The 25,449-nt window shown below is 37.6% G+C and overlaps 1 protein-coding gene across 1 annotated transcript in view; it reads left to right on the forward strand.

The window, feature by feature from the left end:
- Positions 1 to 25,449, forward strand: part of DIAPH3 (diaphanous related formin 3) — a gene marked incomplete at both ends in the record, with an annotated part of 252,852 nt that overhangs the window by 186,891 nt on the left and 40,512 nt on the right. The window contains 2 exon segments of the mRNA XM_082489814.1: positions 5,314 to 5,409; positions 5,803 to 5,862. Of these exon segments, the coding sequence (XP_082345940.1) occupies positions 5,314 to 5,409; positions 5,803 to 5,862 (156 nt within the window).

A 25,449-nucleotide genomic window follows, 5' to 3' on the forward strand; every position in this document is an offset into this window, starting at 1 on the left:
CAAAACCCCAGGTTTTTTGAAAGGAGTAGCTGAATAAAGCTTAGATTCCTTGAGAGAGGAAATAGACATATTATTATATGTCTTTTTTTTATATAAGTTTTTTTCCTGGCAATGTGAACTTCTGGAGTCCTAGTGTTGAGTGGGATGTTTTAGTTTATATTGGACAGATGCAGGGGAACTGTAAAAACGAAACATTTTTCATCCAAAGTAATCTTGTTGCACCACCCTTCTTTTAATACCATATTGCTAATGATATTTGTGATTCTATCATGTCAGTGGACTACTGCTCCTGGAATTATGGTATATATCATGTGTTCCTTAATAAGTGCGTAAAATGCAGGAGTCATTATTAACTGTAGTGTCTGTTTCTATCATCATAAGACATATTGAAGTTGTACTGTGAAGCTTACGATAGTGCGCTCAAGGAGAAGGGTCTCTAATATTCTTAACATTTTTAAAGGTGTAATTAATGAAATTAGGTAGTTTATATCTGACTTGGCACTGAAATGTCAAGGGCAAACCTTACCAGCTATTTTGGCAAGTTTACTTCTGCTTTAGATGGTATTTAAAAGACAGTTGTATGAGTTTTAATTAGGTATGGTATTGAAAAAGTATTTAAATCTCCTATTCTGCAATTGAAGGAAAAGAGATCATTTAGATCACAAAAGGGTGTATTTCTCAAAGGAATTATTGTGGCCTATGTAACTATCTGCAAACCAACTGGAATTACTAGTTCTAGGATGTCGAAAGATTGATATGCTTGACTAATTAGGAAGCCAGTTGGGACTGGTGACAGCAGTCTGCAGCAGCTTGTGAAAGCCGATTTAAAGGTCCCATAGGAAGTGTTAATATTGAACAATATTTGTGACTCTTATACTATTACTGTAGCAATGTTGTATCCAGTTCTCCCAGGGCAATTTAAAAGATTCCTAAAATGCTGCATGGGTACACTTTCGTTTGTTAAACTTTCCATCGTAGAAACTTGGACAATATTATGGATAGCATGGATACTAATAGTTAGCAGTGTAGCTTCACAGAAGGTGTCACAGTTAACTGTTGGTGTAGGCATCAAAAACCAGAATTTGGAGCCTAACTGAAGGTGCAGAAGTTTGAAAAACAGGCTTTCTGCATGTTTGGGGTGCATAGATTATAAATAGGAATGTTTTTATTTGCAGCGGTTAACTTTTTTCAATACATCCAGGCATACAGGAAAACTACAAGAGGAGTTTTTTAATTCAAATTTCTATATACTTTATTTATTCTTCTGTTAACTGTTTTGCATATCAATTGAAGCACCAATCTATAATCCAGTTTGTGACTACAGTATATTTCAGATAAGTATGAAAAACAGTTAGTACCCATAAATGTGTTACAGCTATGCTAGAAAAAGCTGTGGTTTTGCAGTATTTCTATTCCATTATTTAAAATCTTTTTTTATTTATTTGATGGGTCTTTTTATAGTATAGAAGATTATGCACCAAGATTTTTTTCTACTGAAAACTATTAAGTTTTTGAAATAACTATGAAAGCCATAGTAGTCTTGGATAGGCTTAAAAGGAAAGAGATGACATGCTGAAATAGGATTGAAATTTTTCTTCTGTTATTTCTACTTCCTAAAACAAAGCTTATGAACTCTTTTCCATAAACATTTTTGGTATCATTTGGGGGACTGTGATATTCAATCTTTTTTGCATTACTGTTACTCAAAAGGCTTAGAACATTTTCATGTTATAATGCTTATAACAATATTCATGTACCTTAATGTAACTAATGGCTTGCCATCAAAATTTCTCCAAGCATCGCTTTGGTTTGAAAGTATTCACTGAGTGTTTTCATTCCAGACATGAGTATTTTAGAAAATAGCATGGCATTAGATAGAGAAAGGAAAGTTTGGAAAGAAGAAAAAAAAAAAAAAAAAAAAGACAAACAAAAATACCACTACCACCACAAAACCAAAAAAAAAACCACAGGAAGCTGAATATGTAACCTGAGTAATTTTTTGTAAGGTATGTTCCAAGCCATATTAAAACCTGTGATAGTCCATTAGTCGTAAGAACTTCAGCATAATAAATCATGTTTTACCGAAGGCAAACCAAAAGAAAAATCTGTATTTTGGTCTTCATGTTTATTCTATATCTGCCATGTATTGTACAGAAAATAAATGTACTTAAATGTTGTGAAAATTTATAAGATATTTGCTAATTTTCCATTATTTCCTTTTGTGTATAGCTCTTTTGTGTAAGGTTGTTAAGTTAACTAGCTTGTTAATTCAGACTATAGAGAAAAGAAAAGAACTAAGTGTTACACTTCGCTAGGTAAAAAACTGGCTGGAAGGCCGGGCCCAAAGAGTGGTGGTGAATGGCGTTAAATCCAACCAGTGGCTGGTCACAAGTGGTGTTCCCCAGCGCTCAGTACTGGGGCCGGTTCTGTTTGATATCTTTATCAATGGTCTGGACAAGGGGATTGAGTGCACCCTCAGTAAGTTTGCAGCTGATACCAAGCTGGGCCAGAGTGTTGATCTGCTTGAGGGTAGGAAGGCTCTACAGAGGGGTCTGGACAGGCTGGATCAATGTGCCAAGGCCAACGGTAGGAAGTTCAACAAGGCCAAGTGCCAGGTCCTGCACTTGGGTCACAACAACCCCATGCAGCGCTACAGGCTTGGGGAAGTGTGTCTTGAAATCTGCCCGGCAGAAAAGGTCCTGGGGGTGTTGGTGGACAGCTGGCTGAATATGAGCCAGCAGTGTGCCCAGGTGGCCAAGAAGGCCAACAGCATCCTGGCTTGTAGCAGGAATAGTGTGGTGAGCAGGACTAGGGAAGTGATCGTTCCCCTGTACTCGGCACTGGTTGAGGCCGCATCTTGAGTACCGTGTTCAGTTTTAGGCCCCTCACTGCAAGAAGGACATTGAGATGCTGGACCATGTCCATAGAAGGGCAACAAAGGTGGTCAAGGGTCTGGAGAAAAAGTCTTATGAGAAGCGGTTGAGGGAACTGGGGTTGTTTAGTCTAGAGGCTCAGGGGAGACCTTATTTCTCTCTACAACTACCTGAAAGGAGGTTGTAGTGAGGTGGTGTTTGGTCTCTTTTCCCAAGGAACAAGTGATAGGACAAGAGGAAATGACCTCAAGTTGTGCCAGAGGAGGTTTAGATTGGATATTAGGAAAAAAGGGGTTATCAAGCATTGGAACAGGCTGCCTGGGGAAGTGGTTGAGTAACCATCCCTGGAGGTATTTAAAACCATGTAGACATAGCACTTAGGGTGGTGGTTTAGTGGTGGACTTACAGCATTAGGTTTATGCTTGAACTGGATGATCTTAAGGGCCTTTTCCAACCTAAACAATTCTATGATTCTAAGGCTGTTCTCAGATTACAGTTTTGTTGTTTTAAGGACCACCTTCTTGGGAGAGCAGGAAATTAAATTCTAAGGGAAAGGAAGAGGATTATCCTTAGAGGATATTTTCAGGAAATTCAAGAAATTAAGACAAAGTCACTTTCAAAACACAAATATACATGTAGAAATAGCAGAAATTCAAGAATGAGTAAAAGGAACAGAAGCTCTAACTAAATGCAATTTGTAACACAATTGCACAAAACGAGTTTTTAAAGTAAAACATTTTGGTCCTTCCGTAAATAATAAAGAATAGAGAAAAGGACAAAAATGTTTATGAAAATCTAATTTGAATTTGAGTTAATGTTGGGGAACGTCTGTTGTGAGATTTACATATGTTATATGTGTATTTCTATAGAATTTCTTAATATAGAGACTCATTATTTTATGAGGTGATTATCACTATGTGAGTTTAAGTCATATTTGAAGGACATTTTTCTTCAATTTGTGGAAAGGGAAGCTCTAATTTTGAGACAATAGATGAATTGATTTTTTTTTTTTAATAATGATTTGCATATCTCAGTTCCTAAAATCTTGTACCTCTTTTTGGTATGCTTTCTTCTTCTGCTTTTAAATGATATCCGAGCTTTGGGTTCTAAGAAGCTAAATTGCGTTCAACTCCTGACTTAATGGTAGAATAATGAAAGTAAAAAAAGTTGTTTCTAGAACGTCATATTCATGATTTGATCCATGGTGATTTGATAGTACTTTGCCAGATGTTCCTCCCTGCAGCTTTGACCTTTTTTTGTCTGAATTATTTTTGTTGCCCTTGAAATCACTTACCTTAGAAAGATGCTCCAGTTCTTTAAAGCTTATTGAAACTTGGAATTTCTTTAAAGGGGGGAAACAAATAGAAATAGTGTTGGAAAGCAACACTTTCCATAATAATTTTCCCCCATATTCAGGTCTAGAAGGTTGCCTTGCTTCCTCACTTGTAGTCCAGGACTTTCAGAATTCCTTAAATTAGTGGCATGGCACCTCGTTCTCCCCATAAACTAGATTAGATCCTGATTTGAATATTCACTGTTGGCAATAACTGCAGAATTGTGTGATGTGTCTGACTGTGTCCAAGGTGTGTTTTGACCTAGGGAGTTTTGCCCGGTGAGGCATAATGAGATTTCTGTTGTGTAATTCTTCATTCCTCGGTGGTGATTTTTTTGTCATACAGAAAATCCCTGGTGTTGTGTTCTTTGTCCACCCAGGGATAGACACAAGGGGTTAACAAGGTTCAAAAATCTGACATTTTCTGGTATGTTTACTTGAGGAAATAAAAATAGGGTATTTAATGCTTGCATTTAATTACAATCTCACAGTAACGTTCATAATTCTTTCAGGGGATATTATACATACCTGTGTAATATGATGAGTAGAATTTTCCTGAACTACATCAATTATTTAATATTGGCCAGAGGTTATTAAATACGAAGGGAAAATGGCTTTTGATTAAAGCTACCTATAGATATCACTCTGTATCCTATCCAGCCCAATATTGTTCACTCAGTTTCCTGCTGAGAAACAATTTCAATTTTTTATAACAATAACTGAAATGATCTAGTGTCTAATATAGCAAATCATTTAAGGGACAGCTCTTGAAAGATGACATGAAACTGATTATTTGCAGTTGCAAAAGGGTACTGAAATGAAAATATGATTGAAATGACATTTCACTTAAAACTATGCTTGACTCTCAGTATAGATAAAGAGGAATGTGAAATGAATGGAATAAAATTTGGCCTAGTTCAATGTATAGAAGACCAAATATGTTGTGATTAATTGCAAGAGAACAATTTGGGAATATTAAAACCCTAGTCTAAATCTGAAATGAATAGTTTGAATAATACCATTAATAACTTTTATTGTTGTTTATTGTTATTGTTTATGCTTTGATATTTCTGTGGTAACCTAGAGGGTTCATTCTCTCCTTTACAGAAGGTGAGGAGACTGGAGTGATGGATAGCCTGTTGGAGGCCTTGCAATCAGGTGCAGCTTTTCGAGACCGAAGGAAAAGGGCACCAAGATCTAAAGGTGAATATTCTATTTTACATTTTATTTTCCAGGAAAAGTTAAAATTGTTATGGGTCCAGTGCTCTAGAATTTAAATGCTATCAGATTTAATTCTTTCTTGAAATGACAGCTTTGAGGAATGTTCAGGCTGTTTTACTTTGGAGATTAATTTATGGAACTTCCCATAGCCTGATTATTATAACACGACTTTTCAATACAGCTACGTGTACTTTAACTTTTTAGGGTTTATAGTTGAATGGGGGAAGTAAAAGTCATCTTGCCCCATAAGTGAATCAGATTATTTCACTCATATATAACAGTCAGTTTAGTCCTAGAAATATCTAACTTGTTCTTACAATACTCCAGTAACTTTCAAAGATGTGTTTTATTTCCATTGTTTCCTTGCTTTTGCAGACATACCACAAAATCTCAGTCCAACCACGCAGCGACCTGTGCTGAAAGCTTGTAACCATGGTAATGAACCATATTCATGAATTGCATGCTCCTCTTAGCTTATGTAGTTGGTCTGTGCTTCCAAAAGACTGCTGTGATTTTTTCAGTTTTCTGCATTAGCAGACTACTGAAACCGTATTAGAACCTGCTTTTTAAGAACCACCTGAATATTACATCCCAAAACTATACTTATTAATTACTTTGCAAAACACTTCTATCTTTTGTGGGGTTTTTATTTATTTAAAATTTGGTTATGTTTTTAAATGTAGTACTTTTATAATCCTTAAGAAAATTATGCAAGAATTTTTTAATGGATTATGAAACTATAATAGAAAGCAGAGATTACAGAACTTTTTAAATGTTACTACATGTTTATGATACCGAATCAGGTAACTTTGATACTATAGCTGGAATGGTTTAAGCTATGATTTACCAGATAAATCAAAGTGGTGATGTATCAGCAAATTAATAGTAAATTAATCAGTTACTTCATGGCAAAATATTTCTCCAGATTTTAAGCATGAGTCCTGTACTGTCTCACCATAGTCAGTAGGACTTGCTCACATGTGAAGTCACAATGAGGGCGTGGGTGCTTTTTAGCTTTGTTTGTTAGACAATCTATAGAATATTATTATATTAGCTGTGTTTTAATTAAGCCTGAGAAGTCCAGAGTGACTGTTTTCAGTGGCTCGTAACTAGTGGTCTCAGGAAAAAGTTTATATATGTAGTACCTCCAGTGAAGAAAAATTTACTTAAGGAAAAAAAATATCTCCTTAGTTTCATTAGCAGAATGCATTATCCTTCAGTATTTAAATGCACCATGGAGTTTATAAAGCAGATGCCAGCAAATTGACGATATTAATTATACCTTATGTTTAAGTGTTTATTTCTTAAGTGTCTATAGCAAAAAAAAAGAACTTGCAGAATTTGGCATTATTAAACGCAATTTTAAAGAAAACAGCTGGAAGGACAGTTTAAAGGTAATTAATTCCTTTATAGGAATTGGCTGAAAGAAGAATCAAGTATATTTGACAGGTGCTTGTCTAGCACATAACATTGGTATTTGAATCATGATTACAAAGGACATTGAATTTATCCTGCAAGTGTTTCTGCTTGTAAGAACAATTATGTTGAACGTTGTTTCTTTTCAACCCATTCTAGCTAGCTAGCTAGCTGTCTGTGGACTGCATTTGGACAAACATTAGGGCCATATTTATGTTGCAGGTTAAAAACAAGACACCAAAACCAAACCAAAAAGAACCCCAAGGTTTTTAATTCTGCAAAATCTTAGTCTAACCTGGGGACTGATTTGTACATCTGATGGATATAATTTGATACTGAAGTTTGAAGTTCAGACATTTGATTTGGAGAGAAGGGTAAAAATAAACTCTTGGATTTTTTGTTGTTTTTACCAAAGTCAGTTTTTACATAGCACATTTTGAGACAATCTGATTCTAAGACATTTTAAAATTAATTCATCTTTTATTTCACCTGTCTTGTTAGCTCAGGAGCAGGATAATACAACTCCAAGCTTGCTTTTAAGGAATTCATTAGTATGTTTTTGATTTGTTGACACCTGTCAAAATATCTACATATTACATTTTCCTATCTTGAGCCAAACAGAGCACTAAACTTGGTGTAGACTATGGTGAGTTCACTTATCAAAGACTTTTTGGCTTTTTGATAGAAATATATGGTCATTGGTTGCTCCAAGTTCACCTTTGAGGTGAACTTTTTTTTTTTTTTGCTATTCAAAGTCTGTGTAAGTTGTGAATTTGCTTTTAATAATTTATTTTGTTATTGGGAAATCAGAAATTAGGTTCCATACTTTAGTAGACCCTGAGTATCAAATTTTATTTTTAGATAATAATAATCTCATTGATCTTAATGATGTGGCCAGTCAAAGCAAGAATTATAATGATAAAATTTCTTTAATTTTCTGTTTCTGAGTTCAACAATGTATCATGTCAGCTTTTTTTCAGTTTTATCCTCTATATAATTTTTTTCTTGCACTTTATATCTAGAATCATAGAATCATAGAATTGCTGAGGTTGGAAGGGACCTTTAAGATCATCAAGTCCAACCATTAACCTACCCTGACAAAAACCACTTCTAAACCATGTCCCCGAGTACCACATCTACCCTTTTCTTAAACACCTCCAGGGATGGTGAATCCACCACCTCCCCAGGCAGCCTATTCCAATGTTTAATAGCCCTTTCAGTGAAAAAGTGTTTCCTAATATTCAATCTAAACCTCCCCTGACATAACTTGAACCCATTTCCTCTCATCCTATCACTTGTCACCAGGGAGAAGAGGTCAGCCCCCACCTCTCTACAACCTCCTTTCAGGTAGTTGTAGAGGGTGATAAGGTCTCCCCTCAGCCTTCTCTTCTCCAGGCTAAACAACCCCAGTTCCCTCAGTCGTTCCTCATAAGGTTTGTCCTCCAGACCCCTCACCAGCTTTGTAGCCCTTCTCTGGACACGCTCCAACACCTCAATGTCCTTCTTGTAGTGAGGGGCCCCAAAACTGAATGCAGTAGTCGAGGTGGGGCCTCACCAGTGCCGAGTACAGGGGGATGATCACTTCCCTAGTCCGGCTCACCACACTATTCCTGACGCAGGCCAGGATGCTGTTGGCCTTCTTGGCCACCTGGGCACACTGCTGGCTCATACTCAGCCAGCTGTCCACCAACACCCCCAGGTCCTTTTCTGCCGGGCAGCTTTGCAGCCACTCTTCCCCAAGCCTGTAGTGCTGCATGGGGTTGTTGTGACCCAAGTGCAGGACCCGACACTTGGCCTTGTTGAACCTCATACCATTGGCCTCAGCCCATTGGTCCAGTCTGTCCAGATCCCTCTGCAGAGCCAACTTACCCTCAAGCAGATCAACACGCCCACCTAGTTTCGTGTCGTCTGCGAACTTACTGAGGGTGCATTCGTTCCCCTCATCCAGGTCATTGATAAAGATATTGAAGAGAACCAGCCCCAGCAGAGCCCTGGGGGACACCACTTGTGACTGGACACCAACTGGATTTAACTCCATTCACCACCACTCTCTGGGGACGGCCATCCAGCCAGTTTTTTACCCAGTGAAGAGTACACCTGTCCAGGCCATGAGCAGCCAGTTTGTCCAGGAGAATGCTGTGGGAAATGGTGTCAAAAGCTTTGCAAAAATCCAGGTAGATAACATCCACAGCTTTTCCCTCATCCACTTAGTGGGTCACCTTATCATAGAAGGAGATCAGGTTTGTCAGGCATGACCGGCCTTTCACAAACCCATGCTGACTGGGCCTGATCACCCTATTCTCCTGCATGTGCCATGTAATGGCACTGAGGATGACCTTCCCAGGTACCGAGGTCAGACTGACTGGCCTGTAGTTCCCTGGATCCTCCTTCCAGCCCTTCTTGTGGATGGGTGTCACATTTGCCAACCTCCAGTCAGCTGGGACTTCCCCAGTTATCCAGGACTGCTCATAAATGATGCAAAGTGGCCTGGTGAGCACTTCCACCAGCTTCCTCAGTACCCTTGGGTGGATCCCATCTGGCCCCATAGATTTGTGCACCTCCAGGTGCTGAAGCAGGTCCTTCGCCATTTGCCCTTGGATTACAGGGCCTTCATTCTGCTCCCCATCCCTGGCTTCTAGCTCAGGGGTCTGGGTACTCAGGGAACAACTGATCCTACTGCTGAAGACCGAGGCAAAGGCAGCATTGAGTACCTCAGCCTTTTCCTCATCCTTGGTCACTGTGTTACCAGCCCCATCTACTAGAGGACAGAGATTATCCTTAGTCCTCTTTTTATTGCTAATATATTTATAGAAACTTTTTTTGTTGTCCTTGACAACAGAAGCCAGGTTTAGTTCTGACTGGGCTTTGGCCTTCCTGATTTTTTACCTAAATAGCTTTACTACCTCTTTGTAGTCCTCTTGAGTGGCCTGCCCTTCCTTCCAGAGGCCATAAATCCTCTTTTTCTCCCTAAGTCACAACACTAGCTCCCTGTTTAGCCAGGCCGGTCTTTTTTCCAAACGGCTTGTCTTTCGGCACACGGGGACAGCCTGCTCCTGCGCCTTTAAGACTTCCTTCTTGAAAAACATCCAGGCTTCCTGGGCTCCTTTGCCCTGGAGGACTGCCTCCCAGGGGACTCTGTCAACCAGGCTCTTAAAAAGCCCAAAGTCCACCCTCCGGGAGTCCAAGGTAGCAGTTCTGCTGACCCCCCTCCTTGCTTCTCCCAGAATCGAAAACTCTATCATTTAATGATCACTGTTCCCAAGACAGCCTCCAACCGTCACATCCCCCGCAAGACCTTCCCTGCTTACAAACAACAGATCCAGCAGGGCACCTTCCCTAGTTGGGTCTCTCACCAGCTGTGTCAGGAAGTTATCCCCAGTACATTCCAGGAACCTTCTAGACTGTTCCTTCCCTACTGTATTGTATTCCCAGCAGATGTCTGGCAAATTGAAGTCCCCCACGAGGACAAGAGCTCGTGATCTTGAGACTTCTCCGAGCCATTTATAGAATATTTCATCTGCCTCCTCATCATGGTTGGGCGGTCTATAACAGACTCCTACTACAATATCTGCCTTGTTAGTTCTCCCCCTGATTCTTACCCATAAACACTCAACCCCATTATCTCCATCATTTCGTTCAAAGCATTCATAACACTCCCTGACATACAGGGCCACACCCCCGCCTCTCCTTGCTTGACTATCCTTCCTGAAGAGCCTATAGCCATCCATGGCAGCACTATAGCTATGTGAGTCATCCCACCACGTTTCTGTGATGGCGACTACATCATAATTATCCTGTTGTACAATGGCTTCCAGCTCCTCCTGTTTGTTGCCCATACTACGTGCATTAGTGTATAAGCACTTCAGCTGGGCTGTTGGTCCTTTCTCCTTTTTACTGGAGGGAGCTGAAATTCTGCCAAATATCTAATATGGATACATATGCGATAACCTATTCTTTCTTTGTGTATGTCTATAATAAGTGATGAATACTGTATATAATGGTTTATAACATATACACTGTATAAGCAAGAAGTCTGTGAATTCAGCCCACTTCAGAAAAATTGGGATATGACGGAAGTATTGGCTTGGTCTTTCATTGATTTTCTCTTTTTCCCAACCTAAAATTTCAAATGGATGCTAAATTTTGTATCATGGCACAAAAGCTACTGTCTTACTGTAAGATTAAAATATGTGGAGACTGAAAAAGTCCTCAAGCAGCAATTCAAGCACTTGGGCTGTTTGCTTCTGTACTGGTTTTGACTGTTTGGGTTAACTGGCTTGGTTGCTGCCGCTTCTGATGAGACTAACAGATTCACTTATAGTAGATATACTTTATTAATACACACTGCAGATTCCTACCTAGGATGAACTTCTTTGACTCATCATGCAGTCAAAAAGAATTACAAGCCCTGACTTGAAATGTCTGTCCTCTGAATCATTCAGAGTGTAGTGATCTCTGTTGGGCTGATGTCATCAAGTTTTAGCTAATCTCTTCTGTTTCCAAACAAAACAGAAACAAGCAAATGAATAAAAACTGGTTTAGTCTTTATGATTAAAGATATTTCTCTAAAAAAGTGGAGTACAAATCAGACCTAAGCAGATATGGGAATGAAAGAGTAGTGGCTCCATGTCTTACAGGGGATGGCAAGGGAAAGAAATACAGCTAGAGCCCACACTTTCTCCATAGCTGTAATATAAATAGAAGCAGGAGGGAAATATCTCTATAACCATTGCCATTGTCATCCTCAGTATGATACCACTCAAGGTACCAAATTATCACTTGTTCATGAGGCTGAGCTGAGCCCTGTAAAACAAAGTAATACAGAGGAGCAAGCCAACACTACTTAGCTCTAAAACTGAGAAATGAAATTGTTTCCCTCAACAAAATGGACTGCTCAAGAAAGAAAAGGAAGAATAGTGAATTTAGTGGAATACTATCCGTTGGTTGGCCATTTTTCTCTTCATGATCTGTTAAGTTCCCCAGAAAGCTCTGGCCGTGTTCAGTTGATTAAAGAGGAGTACAGATTCTCATGCTGCATCCCAGGGTAGCCTCTTGGGTGTGTTATTTTATTTTTAGTCCTACTGCACTCTTCTATTGTTGAACAGATTGCCTCTTTCTAACATGGTATGGTGGGTTTTGTCAAGTTTAAATCTACTCTATTTCTGTGATCAGAAATGCCAATTGTGTTTTTTCTGCTTGTGACAAGGCCCATCAAGTCAGATAATTTCTTGCTGAGGAAAAGCTCTGCTGCATACCTAATAGAAATAATATTCATTTGGAATCACTAGAACTTGGAAATATTCTAATACCTTAAGAATACAATCATTTTCACTGGATTTTTGTTGACATAGTTATGATTAGTATATTTATTTCCTTTGTTTCCATTCATGGTGCTTTGTATTTTTTAATTAACAACTGAATTACATATGTGTTCAAAATTACTCGTTAATGTTACAGTTTGCTTTAACTGCAGAGAGCCATACAGTAAATATTGTGGTATATGCTTTTGCTGTCATACGGAGCACTGTATGACACAAGTAGAGTATTAGTACAGTTTTAGTGTTGTACTTCTGTAAGGTTTTGATTCAGTAGCATCTAACAGGGGAGGGTTTTTTTTATTTTATTTGTGGAGCAGAAGAAAGCACTTAATTTTCAATGATCAGGATTTTGCACATTAGAAGATCATTTCAAGCAGCTAATAGCTATGGCTGATCTGAGTTTATCAGTTATTTACAACAACAATCAAGGCGTATTTGCAGCTTGCACATTTATTTCAAGCTAGTTAAGTTCAAATACACACAGCAGCATATCCAAGGCAGCACAGAGCCCACTGCAGCACAGAAAGCTGCATTATTCACTAAGTTTTCGGTCAGGCTTTGCAGCCTGCATCAAGTTCTCCGCTGCTATGGCTACACGTTTATTTGCAGTAACATTAGCCAAGGTAATGTTATCTGAAATGCACGAGTACAAATTCGAGATGCAGCTTTGATTGCAAGTTTATATACCTCAAATGCAGCAGAAATTGCTTTTCTTTAAAGTAGATTGTATTCAAAATGCTGTGAGTAAAGTAAAGCTATAATAAAATGGAAGTAAAAAAATACAGATTGCTTTTTCTGACTGGAAAGATTGAAAGAAATCTTTCTGTTTGCAATCAGTGAGTGTGTTGTGGACTATACCTCCAAAGGTAACAATAAGTTCTTGTTTCTATATTCAAATCAGACTCCTATGATAAGAAATAGTCTTCATTAACATAGCTGTTTGTTCAGTAAGTTTGTAAACAATAGAATAATTTTCATGTCACGTTTAGCCTGAAGCATTTTAAACACCTCTGTTAAATAAAATCCTTGTCAAGCAATGTCACTCTGGTCCCAATTAAGCAGGAGAAAACCCTTTTCTCATGTCTTGGGTTTTCATCTCTTATTCATAATAGAACTGTCATCTAAGGTTCATATTAGTGTCTCTGCTACCATATTTTTGACAATCATAGCTGACGATGAGCTCAAGCTCATCTTAATTCTTGAAACCCACAGTGTAACCACTTAGAGGTCACTATTTTATTTCATCATTGCTATATATGACAGCAAACTATGATTGACATTTCAACAGAAGTTTTCCTTTTTTTTTTTTTTTAAAGTCTGTGTATGTTGTTGTCTTTTCCACAGCTGTTTGTCAGGAACATTAGGAAATACCTAACACTGGAGAAATAATGAAAGCTGTGAAGATGATAACTTTTTACCCAGTACATGTTAGTAGTAAAGATGCATTCTTGAGTGCTACCACTTCTTCATGGTAGATACTGTTTTGAAGGCACTATGCATGTTAGCCTGTTCTTTCTGTAGGTGACCTAAAAGCATCAGTGTTTGTACCTTTGGTGGAGAAAATTTTTGTAAGGCTTTGTGAAGTTTTATGCAATAGACAAGTTTCCTTGACAGAACACTTGGAATATCTGTAGGCATTGTTATGAAGTGAAAACATTTAATAGGATTTCTATTTAAAAAAAAAAATGCAGTTCTTAGTTGTTCACATTTTAAGACCAAAGCTTCACTTCAATGTTGACTTCATAGGTCAAGTAAAATTACTGCTTATTCTAACAGAAATAATTCCCCTGAAACCATCTGCACTGTTTATAATAAAGATTCTTTTTCTAGAGCAGACAGGAGAGTTCAAAGAAATGGTGATCATAAGAGTCAATTTTGCATGTACGGGGAAAAAAAATACAGACGAGGAAATTGAATTTACTCATTTTTATTTGTTTGTTTAGAACTATTTCTGCATTGCTGTAGTTGCATACACATACAGTTTCTCACAGAGATGGCCCTGAAGAATTTACATTCCAATATATCTAGGAATAAGATTGATTTTGATGCAAAGTTTTTTAGGATCTTTTTCTAGTGATCCCCCTGTGTCGTAATTTAATGTTGGAGTGGAGAAAGTATTCAAGTCAGAAGGGATGACAGCCAGCAAGAAGAGTTTTGGATGAAGAATGATAGATTTCAATTATTTTTTTTCAGAGCCTTTCCAACAAAATTAATAAAATCAACCTTTATAGTAAAGACTGCCATAAAGAGAGGTATAAAACACTTATTTGTTTAATTATTTATTTATTTATAAATGCCAGATGCTGCAAAATGGATGCAAGCTCTGTTAAGAATGGAAAAGGGTACTTCAAATTAGTAGTAAATGCATATTAGTACTGTGAAAATATTGGTATAGTCAGAAAAAAAATAATTGTTAACTTGCTCTCAGTATAAGCCAAACACACGTTGTCAGCCTTAGCGCATATCCTCCGTTCTGTGTCTTATCATAAAGAATTATATGTGAACATAATGCAGACAAGAAAAGGAACCAAAGCTTTCTAAGAGTAAATATTTTAGGTGCTATCTTGAGACAAGGTGGACCTTATAATGTGTCTTATTCTACAGAGGTTTGACAACTTCATTCCTGAAGTGAGACCCTTTGAAGATGTCAAATTAGGTGCTCAGAAGAGCTAATTGCTTTTGTAAATATCTTGCTGGTGTTCGTTGGTACTAGTTGAATAAGACTGTTTCTCTCAAAGGAGGCAGGGACATTTTCTACAAGATAAGAACTGTGGCAAAGAGGTCACATTTGAAAGCAGTGACACTGTATATCCCAAAATTGCATATACATTGAATGTCAGCTTCATAATTGTCTAGCTGGGTAACCAGATTTCCAAAAGCTATGGCAGGCAAGTTATACATCCAAAGCAGTCCTCTGAATATGCATCAGCGGACAATCTTAAAACTGTGAAGGGAGCTGGAAGTTACCAACAATTTACCCATATTTGTCTTTTCATTGTTTAGTCACACAGAACTTCCCATTCAAAACAATTACTGAGTTGATCTGTATAGCAAAGAGGTTCTGTCACTTCTCCAAGTACTTGTTAAGTCTCTTCTATATTTGTTAAACAAGATTTTAAGTATAAATTTACCAGCCTCTCAATTCTGTTTTCTGAATGTTAAGAAGAAGTAGTATCTAAACTCCTGCCTCTTTCTTCAAAAGCTTTAAGAACTCTGATCCAAATAGAATAAATGATGTATCTATTGACTGAAAACCAGCCATAATTCTCTTTAGATTGTTATATATATACACACCTTCTTAAAGGGATTATCTTTCTTTAAAAAAAAAAAAAAAGTGGAATATTGGATAGGGAAATTTCATCAGCTAGACATTAGAAATGAGTTTTCTCTGCTTAAAAGACTCCACTGGGAACAAAATCTGAGACAGAAACAAACGGTATCAGCCCTTACCTGAGTCTGCTTTGTGACTGGTTTAATGTCCGGTTGATGCACCATTGTTTAGCCAGTAATTCAAAAGATGTAAAGAAAGTACAAAACATTACTCATTAAATTCTTTAAGCACACTTGTTAATTCATCTTTCTTTGCCATGTAAGTGAATTTGTTCCCTTAACGTTCTGTTTTTTTTTTCCTTCCTTTGGGAGAATTTAGTTTCATTTTTTTCCTAAGTGGCTGTTGCACAGAGCAGCAATGTACAGTGTAAAAGAAATATTGGAGTTATGTTTCTGCCTGATTTGTTTCTCATTATAAACCAATGCTCTGCAAAGGTACAAATAAAGGACGTTAAATAGATGCAGGGAAAACAAGAGTATCTTGCAGCTTCTTCCCTTGTTGGAGTAGCAACACTTGGAAGCTTTACTTTCAAGTTTTGGAATACTCTAAAGGGAAATTGGCATTTAAGTTGAACCAGAACTGGTGGTTGTGTCTGTAAGTTGCTTGATAAATGCAGTATCATCTTTGTTTCATTCCAAAAATAGATGAGACTTGCGTATTTTCATCATACATGCCTAAGGCAAAATCTACATCAATTATACAACAAAATAATCAGAAGTCTCAAGAGACTTCTGGTGGCTCAAACTTAGACATCATGAGAGGTAAAGGAAGGAAATATAGGGGGCAAATGCAGCTTTCACGTGAATGTCAGAAGGAAAGATGATAGCCAGACTTACACTGAATGATCCAGAGTAGTGTGAGGTACTTGTAACTCCTCTTATGGTGATGTAGCTTACAAATTCAAGATGAGAAGCTATAGTTTAAGTAATTTCAGGAAAGAATATTTGGATTTTGGAAGATAGTGGGCTAATCAAGAATCTATTCACTTTCAGCATACACTGTCAAGTAGTTTGACCCTTGTTCTTGGAGTGTTTTTTTTTTAAAAAAAAAACTTTTTAAAGCAAGATCATTTTAACCAAATAGAAAAACTACTTAAAGCCCATGCAATTTCTGAGGAGATTTTACTTCTTCAAGATTTGCAAAAAGCAGGATTGCTAATATCATAGAATCATAGAATGGTTAGAGTTGGAACGGACCTTAAAGATCATCTAGTTCCAACCCCCCTGCCATGGGCAGGGACACCTTCCACTAGACCAGGTTGCTCAAAGCCCCATCCAGCCTGGCCTTGGACACTTCCGGGAATGGGACATCCACAACTTCTCTGGGAAACCTGTTCCATTGTCTCACCACCCTCACAGTAAATCATTTCTTCCTAATATCTAATCTAAATCTACCCTCTTTCAGATTAAAACCATTATGCCTTGTCCTATTGCTACATGCCATGATCAAGAGTCCCTTCCCATCTTTCCCGTAGGCCCCCTCTAGGTACTGGAATGCTGCAATAGGGTCTCCCCAGAGCCTTCTCTTCTCCAGGCTGGACAACCCCATCTCTCTCAGCCTGTCTTCACAGGAGAGCTGCTCCAGCCCTCTGATCATCTTCATGGCCCTCCTCTGGACTCGATCCAACAGGCCCATGTCCTTCTTGTATTGGGGTCTCCAGAGCTGGATGCAGTACTCCAGGTGGGGTTTCACAAGAGTGGAGCAGAGGGGCAGAATCACCTCCCTTGCCTTGCTGACCACACTTCTTTTGATACAGCCCAGGACATGGTTGGCCTTCTGGGCTGCGAGCACACATTGCCAGTTCATGTGGAGTTTCTAACCCACCAACAGCCCAAGTCCTTCTCTTCAGGGTTGCTCTCAATCCATTCTCCATGCAGCCTGTATTTGTGTATATATACTCTTTCTTTCTTTGAAAGACTGTAACAATGCCTTCTTAGTAGCATGGTCTTTCTGTTACAATGTTTTGTCATGATATCATAAAAAGAAGACTTTTTTGTAATGGTGAGGTTTTTTATTTTATTGGAGAAACAGTTTTTCTCATGCTTTATTGTCTCATGATATTTATCTAACTCCATATGGAGGCGTCAAAGAAAACCTGTTATCTGACCTAAGAAATTTGACCATTTTTGCCTTAGGTTTTCAAAATCTAAAACCTAAGGTTTAGAAAACTAAGAGTGAATTTATTCTACATTGTATTCAAACTTGCAGTCCTTGATTTTTCTCTCTCCTTGTGGCATAGCAAAATGATAAAATAAGAAATTGAAAAGATAACACCGAGAATGCTTAGTGTCATAAACAGGGAAATGGAATGACATCTCAGCAGATTTTCAGCATGGACAACTAATTATTCCAGAGTTTTTTCTTTTTGTGTGTTTTCTTAGGTTTCTTTTATTTGAAAAGAGATGAGTGTACAGGATACATTACAGTACAGTGCACATACAGATATTTGAATTAGCTCTGGACAGTCTACTTCATCTACTTGAAGCAGCATAGCTTATAGGCCAGGAACAAATTTGGGTATCACAACCCAGTTTTGGGGGGTTGAAACAAATTTGGGTATCTGTGTACAGCACCTAATGGAGCTATGCAGTTTCAGGAGCTATGTCCAAGAATTTTAACGAGCCTTGAAACATAGAAAAGTGGGGTGCATTGTCATAGTGAACAATCTTTTCAAGTTTTCTTTTCCATTTCTAAAATCTGAATTAACTCATTTAATAGGTTATATATTTTTATATCGAGAATCACTTAGTCACTTGGGTTCTTCCCTGCCATTTGGGAACCTGTACTGGCTAGAAGAACAGCATTTTCTGATAACTGGTTTTCATAAATAGAAAGAGGGAAATAATTTTTAATAATCTGAAAACAGGATATGCTTCCAGTTTTGCTCGATTTATTGACAGTTTATTTAAAATATGAGATTAATTTCTCCTTCACCAAAAAAAATAAGTTGTAATAGTGGGAAATGGAGAAGATGGTTAGAGCTTCCAGGTCATGGTATGCATTTTACTTCAGTCACTGGCTTTTTGTGGTAGGAATCATCATCAGCCTTCCCCGTTCAATATGAATATCTGAATAACTAGACTCAGTAATGTTTGTTATTTATAGCAAAACTCTGTGAGCAGAGGGGTTAATGAACAGAAGGGAAATTTCTGGGGATATGGAAAACATGGTTTAAATCCTCTCCTTGAGGGAATAATGGAAACTGGATGAACCAGGGTTAAACACAGCTGAGTGAGAGTTTTCATTACCCGGGTTGACTTTGGGACCTAAATTTTACTGGTCTTTTAGTTTGGTAACTGAGTTCATTAACACAGAAGAAATTTGTATCAAAATTATGCACTTTAACTGAGAGGCCATGGTTTGTGGTACTACAGGTGTGTTAGCCAAAGAAATAAGTCTTGAAGGTGGAGGCTGATGGGCTACACTGATTTTCCAATTCTTTTTTTGTAGCCTCTGGAGAAGGGATCAGAATATTTACTCTGTTAATGAATAAAGGCTTCTATTGCTTTTATGGCTTTTTATAAGGTTGGGGTTCTGTTTGTTTTTTACTGTAGTCATTATTACATTTGGTGATTTTTTTTTAATGTTTCTTTAATTTCAAAAGTAAAGATTCCTCCTCAAATACTTTCCTTCCATTACTTGCCCAAACCGATTTCTCTTCCCATAAGAACTGTCCTCTGAGAAATTTATCTGAGGACCTATCCTTATTTCAGTGGGTGCCTTTTATTGCTGTCATTACTAGAGAAAGGAGACTTAATATACTTTTTCCTCCTATGTCCTAAAATGTAAACATTTTTATTGATCCATCTTTTCTATAAGAAAGTAAACTTTTATGTTGTCTGATCTTCCACTCCACCATCATTAGCTCAAGAACTGGGTGAGTCAATCCAGTGACTCCAAATCTGCTGATAACCCATATGAACACGATGCCAAATTAGGCAATTAGGCTGATGGAGGAGCTTGGGGAGGACACTTAATTTGGTCAGTGTTTAAAAAAATGTGATGAGGTGAGAACTACATCAAAAGAAATGCTGGAAACTGGTAGACTGCTTTATCCTTTCTCTGGTCCTGAACCATTCTGGCAGGGAGAGGGTTTGTCGGCTCTGGTTTTGGGTTGTTTGGGTTTTTTCCCAGTTTATACTGTTTGGTTCTTAAGATGAGATCTACAGCGTCTGCTTTACAGATGTACCAAACATCTATAACTGTTGTGAAAACCGTAGGATCAAAGCATCAAACACATAAAGTGCTTTATAATGTTAATTACTCTGGGATATCAGGTATTAAGCATTTTTAACTGAGCTTCCAAAATGAATGTATGTATTTAATCTCTTGAAGAGATAAAATACCTCATAAATATTGATACACAATTTAGGGAGCTTGGGCTTCTTATACTGGCTAGAGAGAGGGACATACCCATGTTACGCAGGAGTTAGCTTATGTAAATTGTTAATAGTCAATGAGTTCAGACCTCTAATTTAAAGTGCTTGAGGCTGAAAGACCTGAAGAGGTTTCTCCATGTTTTAATTCTCTATCTATAATAAAGTTAATAAAACATGGCACAGCACACTCAATACTGAAGATAAAACAATAGCTTGAATAGCTGCTCTTTAAGTGAGTATATTCTGTCCTAGGCAATGAATGACAAAAGTTCTTGGCAGGGGTGGAGGGGAAGTAATTCTCTTACAGTGCATATATATAAGCATATACGTTACATTTGGTTAGCCAACTTTCTCGTGCTTCCAAAATCTAGTACTCTGATACTGAGCTCTTTAGCTTTAGCGTAGAGTGTATTTGTGTAATTTATATTAAACTGCTAGCTGCAACAATAATATTTTTTCTAAGTTTCCTTAGACTAGCTGGATTAAAAGTAAATGAATCAGTACCATGGCTTTACATTATGGAGCCTTCCTGGTATGCAAGATAAGTTCATAATTTCAACATAAAGAGTAAATCAGGATTGATGCGTGAGTGGTTGCAGACTCTGTTCTAGCTATTCAGCACAGAATAAAAATACTTTGCTATCAGATAATCCCTAGTTTTATAATTGTACTGTAGATGGTAGTCTTCCCCTTTCCCTAAGAAATAGAAAATCATTTTAATTCTGTGTGATCCATCATCAGGCAACTACTCAAAAAAGTAACGTTCTTAAATGCTCTCAAATGTCCAGTAGCAAAAATAAATGAAGGGCAGAGTGCATTAAGGGATTTCCAGTTGTGTCTCACAGGGCAGAGGAAACTGCTGCGAGAGAGCTCTTGGGATAGCTCCTGCTCTTGCTGCCTTTAGCAATAGCTTCCTGACTAATCAGTCTCCAAGCTTACCCCGGTGCTTTAAGTCTGTTCTTTCTCTATTGCCAGCCACGGACTGGAAACAGGACACAGCCAATTACTCTCTGCTGAGTTTACCCAGTCTCTGTTTATCCACCTAACAGCAGTTGCTCTGAGATCATTTTATTGAAAGCTTGTTATGTAGTGAGATCTCCTATTATAAAGTGTTGGGTTTGTTTCACTGGGTCAAAAATATATGAATCTTATTATTTGGAATAGTTGCTTCCTATGGGACGGAAAACAAAGCATGCTGAAGTGGAATTATTTTCTTCCTTTTCCACATTTCGATGACAATCAATTAAAAAAAAAAGGTTTGTCTTCATTATTAAAAGTTAAAAAGCAAACTGTTAATGAGTGTATCTTTAATTAAGGATACTACTAGCTATATCCTAATTTCTTAGTTTGGGGCCTGATCTTCCTTCGTATATTTTTTTTTCTTCCTTTCTAGTTATTTCTGAAGCCGTATGAGTGATACCTAATGATAGCTTTTCTTGTTCCCAACCACATCTTGTCGCTTTCTTATTCTAAGCCTATCTTTCAACTCATCTGTCAGTGCTAAGTACATTAGAACATTCAACAGTACCACTTAACTGTAGTGTATAAAACATTTTTCTCCTACTTCGGTCTGTAACTGCAGTTTTAGCCTAATAAAAAGGGCATTTTTGACCTGTACCAATAAACTATAAAACGTACTGTGGCCTAAATGAGAGTGTTACTTATTATAGAAATCTTCTACACTCACATTAGTCATAAAACCTTGGTGAAATTGTGCATGTTGAAGGAACTAAGGAACCAAGCAACCAGATAGGCTGCAAAAGGATCTCCAGCTAATATTTTCTGGGAAAACTATAGTAGCACAAAATACAGTGTACTTTGGATTGTTATATTTCTGATAACTGAAAGTACAAAGGATGCATTAAAAAATTATGTTTTAGCTTGCTTAAAAGAAAGCTAAATGAGAGGCAGGTCAGCAATAACTTCAAGTAATGTACTGTCCAAACTTCATAATATATTTTTAAATGGAATACCTATACTGTTTACATCTTTTAAAGATGCGAGGGAAAGGTGGCAGGGCAGGGTTCAAGCATTGTACACTCAGGTTTTCCATCCAAAACTGTGTCATTTAGAACCTGGACTTGCTCAGAAATTGCTGTAAGACACACTTTAAGAACTGGTAGCTCTGGTATTGCGCCATATAAACTGACAAGGTTTTCTTCATTTGTGCTTTTACAATGCTAGTACAGTAAGTAATTGCAGGGTATTTTCTCCTGTACTTAGCACTTCTCTGCTTTTAATTTAGCCCATTAAAAAAAAAAAAAAAAAGACCACAAAACAGGAGTTATTTCATATTTTTAGTTTGCAAATCTTTATTCCCTTAGCCTGCATTGACATAGTGAAAGTTATTTAAATGTTTGCAATAAGTAATACATTTCTGCAAGTGATAAGAAAACTTATTTGGTCAAGAGCACTTTTTAACAAGAATACTAACTGTATTTTATATGGAAATAAAGTTTGACTAAAATTAATCTTCCAAGGTCTAGTTTTGTCAAAGTTAAACTGAATAAGTTAGAGAGAACAATAAGAAAATATGAGAAATTGGAAAGCTCTTTTTAAGCTGCCAATGTGTATATTAGTAAAGGGCACACTCCACTGCCTTATGCTCTTGGCTTCAGTTGCAGATTTCAGCCTTAATTTTTTTTTTAGTTATTAATGTGGAATTCTCTTTGCATCAAATTTTCCACCTTTAAAAAACAAATTGAGTGCAGTAAAATTTTATAATCTGTTAGTTTTCTTGAAATACAATGAGCATGCTAGTGGAGACGTCCACTTGAAGGTGCTTTATACTCAGAAAACACTGCGGCATTGCTGCCCTAAACAAGATTTTCAGCTTTTGGAGCTAATGGTATACTTGGTACACTTGCATGAGGTATACTGGTAAAACCTAGAAAAACTAAAAAAATATATTGGCCTTGAATTGTTTCATTCTGTTGAAGCACAGTGCTTCTCTGCAGTATCAACTTCGGTTGCATCTCTTTGGGACAAAAGGAGTTTGGTTTTTCTCACACTACATAATGTTAAAAGTATCATAATCAGTATTTCAGATCCTTTTAACGTGTTCTTGTTTGGTGTGTCGAAGAACTTAAAGTTGAGCTTTAAATCTATGGCATTTTCAGTACACGCTGAAATCTTTTCTCCTTCGTTTAATGAAAGTAACATGTACTTCAACAGATGTTTTACCCGTTGGCTTTGAGGAGTTTCTTATCTTTGAGGTATATGAGCTGAATAGTGCTGTGTTGGATTTAGTATAAGTTCTTTTACTTGTATAGAAGTGGTGTGTGGAAGTGAACAAATTCACCCAGAGAAAGTTGAAATGTCTTTCAGTTTACTCAGTACATCAGTCCAGGCTTATTAAGTCAACCAAAGAATAGAACTTCTATCAGTTAAACTTTCCACTGGGATTTATGATTGGAGTGCATATAATACCTCATTACTGATCAATGCACGAGAGATGTTCTGTTGTAATTTGTATTCATGGGAAGTTATCTGTAGTAGTTTTCATGTTACATTTTTGTAAATAAAATTCCATTAATTATTAACCAAAAATTGAGTGAACCTTGAAACTCACTGGATCAGAGTGCAACAATCAAACAGAAGCAGTGATTTTTCTGGGATACTCTTTATTTCAAAGTTAGTTTTCCAATTGATATTACTTTTTTCTTTTCTGTTGATGAATCACATTTTCGGCAGTTTAAGGAAACAAGAAATACGATGGTCTAACCAATATTATTTTTCAAACTAAATTAAGGCTTAAAGCATGTTAATAAGACTATCTTCGAAAGCAGCAACAAGATAATATATAAATTATCCAAGAGCCATCACTAGCATTAATGATAAAAATTTGAATATTTCTTTTCAAAATCAGAGTTTACCTAAGAGTTATATTTCTAATGCAACAGAAATAACTAGCTTATAAGTAGAACTTGGGGGAACTTGGGGGCAGGGGGGCTATTAGTTTAAAGAAAAAGTATTTATAGTTTTTTTCTTGCTTGTTTTTAGAAATGGATTGGTTTGTGCCTATTCCTTTGCTGCTTTTGAATATGAAAAGAAATAGGGAAATAAATTATTTCACAGTAACAGTGGTGCTAGAAATGAGATTGTTTTATCTTTTGATAGTCACTTTTTTTAATTTGCTCTGGTAGTAGCCATTCTCTACATATTAAAAAAGAGAAAAGAAAGCTCTTATTTTGCAGAAAGATATCAGTAAAGTATCTTCATTTTTACTCTTTCCCTGCATATAGGAATCTGTCACAAACTGTGGCTGCTGACATCATATCTAAACTGATTTCTTGGAGACTTCAAGTGTACTAGTTTCTTGTGGGGAGTATTTAATTACTAGCCAGTTCATTGGCCCAGCTGGATTAACATGCATCAGATGAAGGGCCATTTATAGATATTATTCAAGAGTGCAGTTTGCATTTGATAAATCTGTAAGTATTATCAAAAAGGTAGTAAGTCTAAAATGTTTTGAAAGGCTTAGAAATTCACAGCAGCTTCCTGACTTAAATGTGTGGCCTAACAGGAAGAAGCAGCGTGAAGTTCTCTGTTTTGTTTAGGTTAAAAGTTTTGAAGAGTGCTTCTAAAACACTTTATTTACATGTTTTAATTTCTGGTACAATATTTTCAGTTAATTCAAATTCAGTTCAAATTAACAACTCCATGTGCTTTGGGATAATTAAATTACAGTCTCCTCTTATCTTGGCTCACCATGCAGACTATTGCCCACCCCTATAGCTGCCTTTACTCCATTGCTGTAAAAGCTCCGTTATTTAGGAATAAATCTTTTCTTCTCCCCATCAGTTGTTGTGAAAGGAATGTAAACCACCTGTGAAAAAAATTAGCATATTTGGACGGACTTCTCACATTTGCTTGTCTGGCTGCATTCCAGGTGCTTTTATGGCTGTGTAAGGGAAAGAGTAAGAAAGGTATTTCAGCTCTTCCTGGTTATTAAAATTGACCTGGATGTATCCTGGACTGGGGGACTGGGGGGAAGGGGGGGGGAGGATGAAGAAAACGAGATTTTTATGAATTAATGTGGGAAATAAAGGAGGGAGAGATCTGAAGCGTGGGTGAACGAGTGTATTAGCCCGAGCCGCGGCCGCCGTGTTGGGGAGCATCACCCGTGAGATGCTCCCGCCGTCGTCCGGGCAACCCGGGTTGCCATAGCGACAGCGGCCGCGGGGCGAGTACCGATCGCCGCCGCTTGGCCCTCCTGGGGCTGAGAATGCCAGCCGGGTGTTAGCCACCCTCCAGACCTTTGGCTGGCAAAATGCATTGGTTGCCGGCTGAAGAGAGGCTCGGCGGAAGGCTGCTGCCCGGTTTCAAAAGCTGTTAAACGTTTAGCAAAACTTTCCAGTCGCGGGTGTACCTTCCTGCCGGTTGGGGTGAAGAAGGGACACGCGCGGCTTAAAAGGCAAATTTGGAAAACAAACTAATGCTGGTACTACTCCGGGGAAACTAGTGAAGATGCATTTATTTATTGATTGATTTATTTATTTTAGTATTTATATAGGAATGCACAGTTACTAGTAGCACAGGCGCTCTGATTGCCTTCCATGAAAATGGCATAAAAATG

Source organism: Vanellus vanellus (genome assembly GCF_965231255.1).
Source record: "Vanellus vanellus genome assembly, chromosome: 1".
Lineage (NCBI taxonomy): Eukaryota > Metazoa > Chordata > Aves > Charadriiformes > Charadriidae > Vanellus > Vanellus vanellus.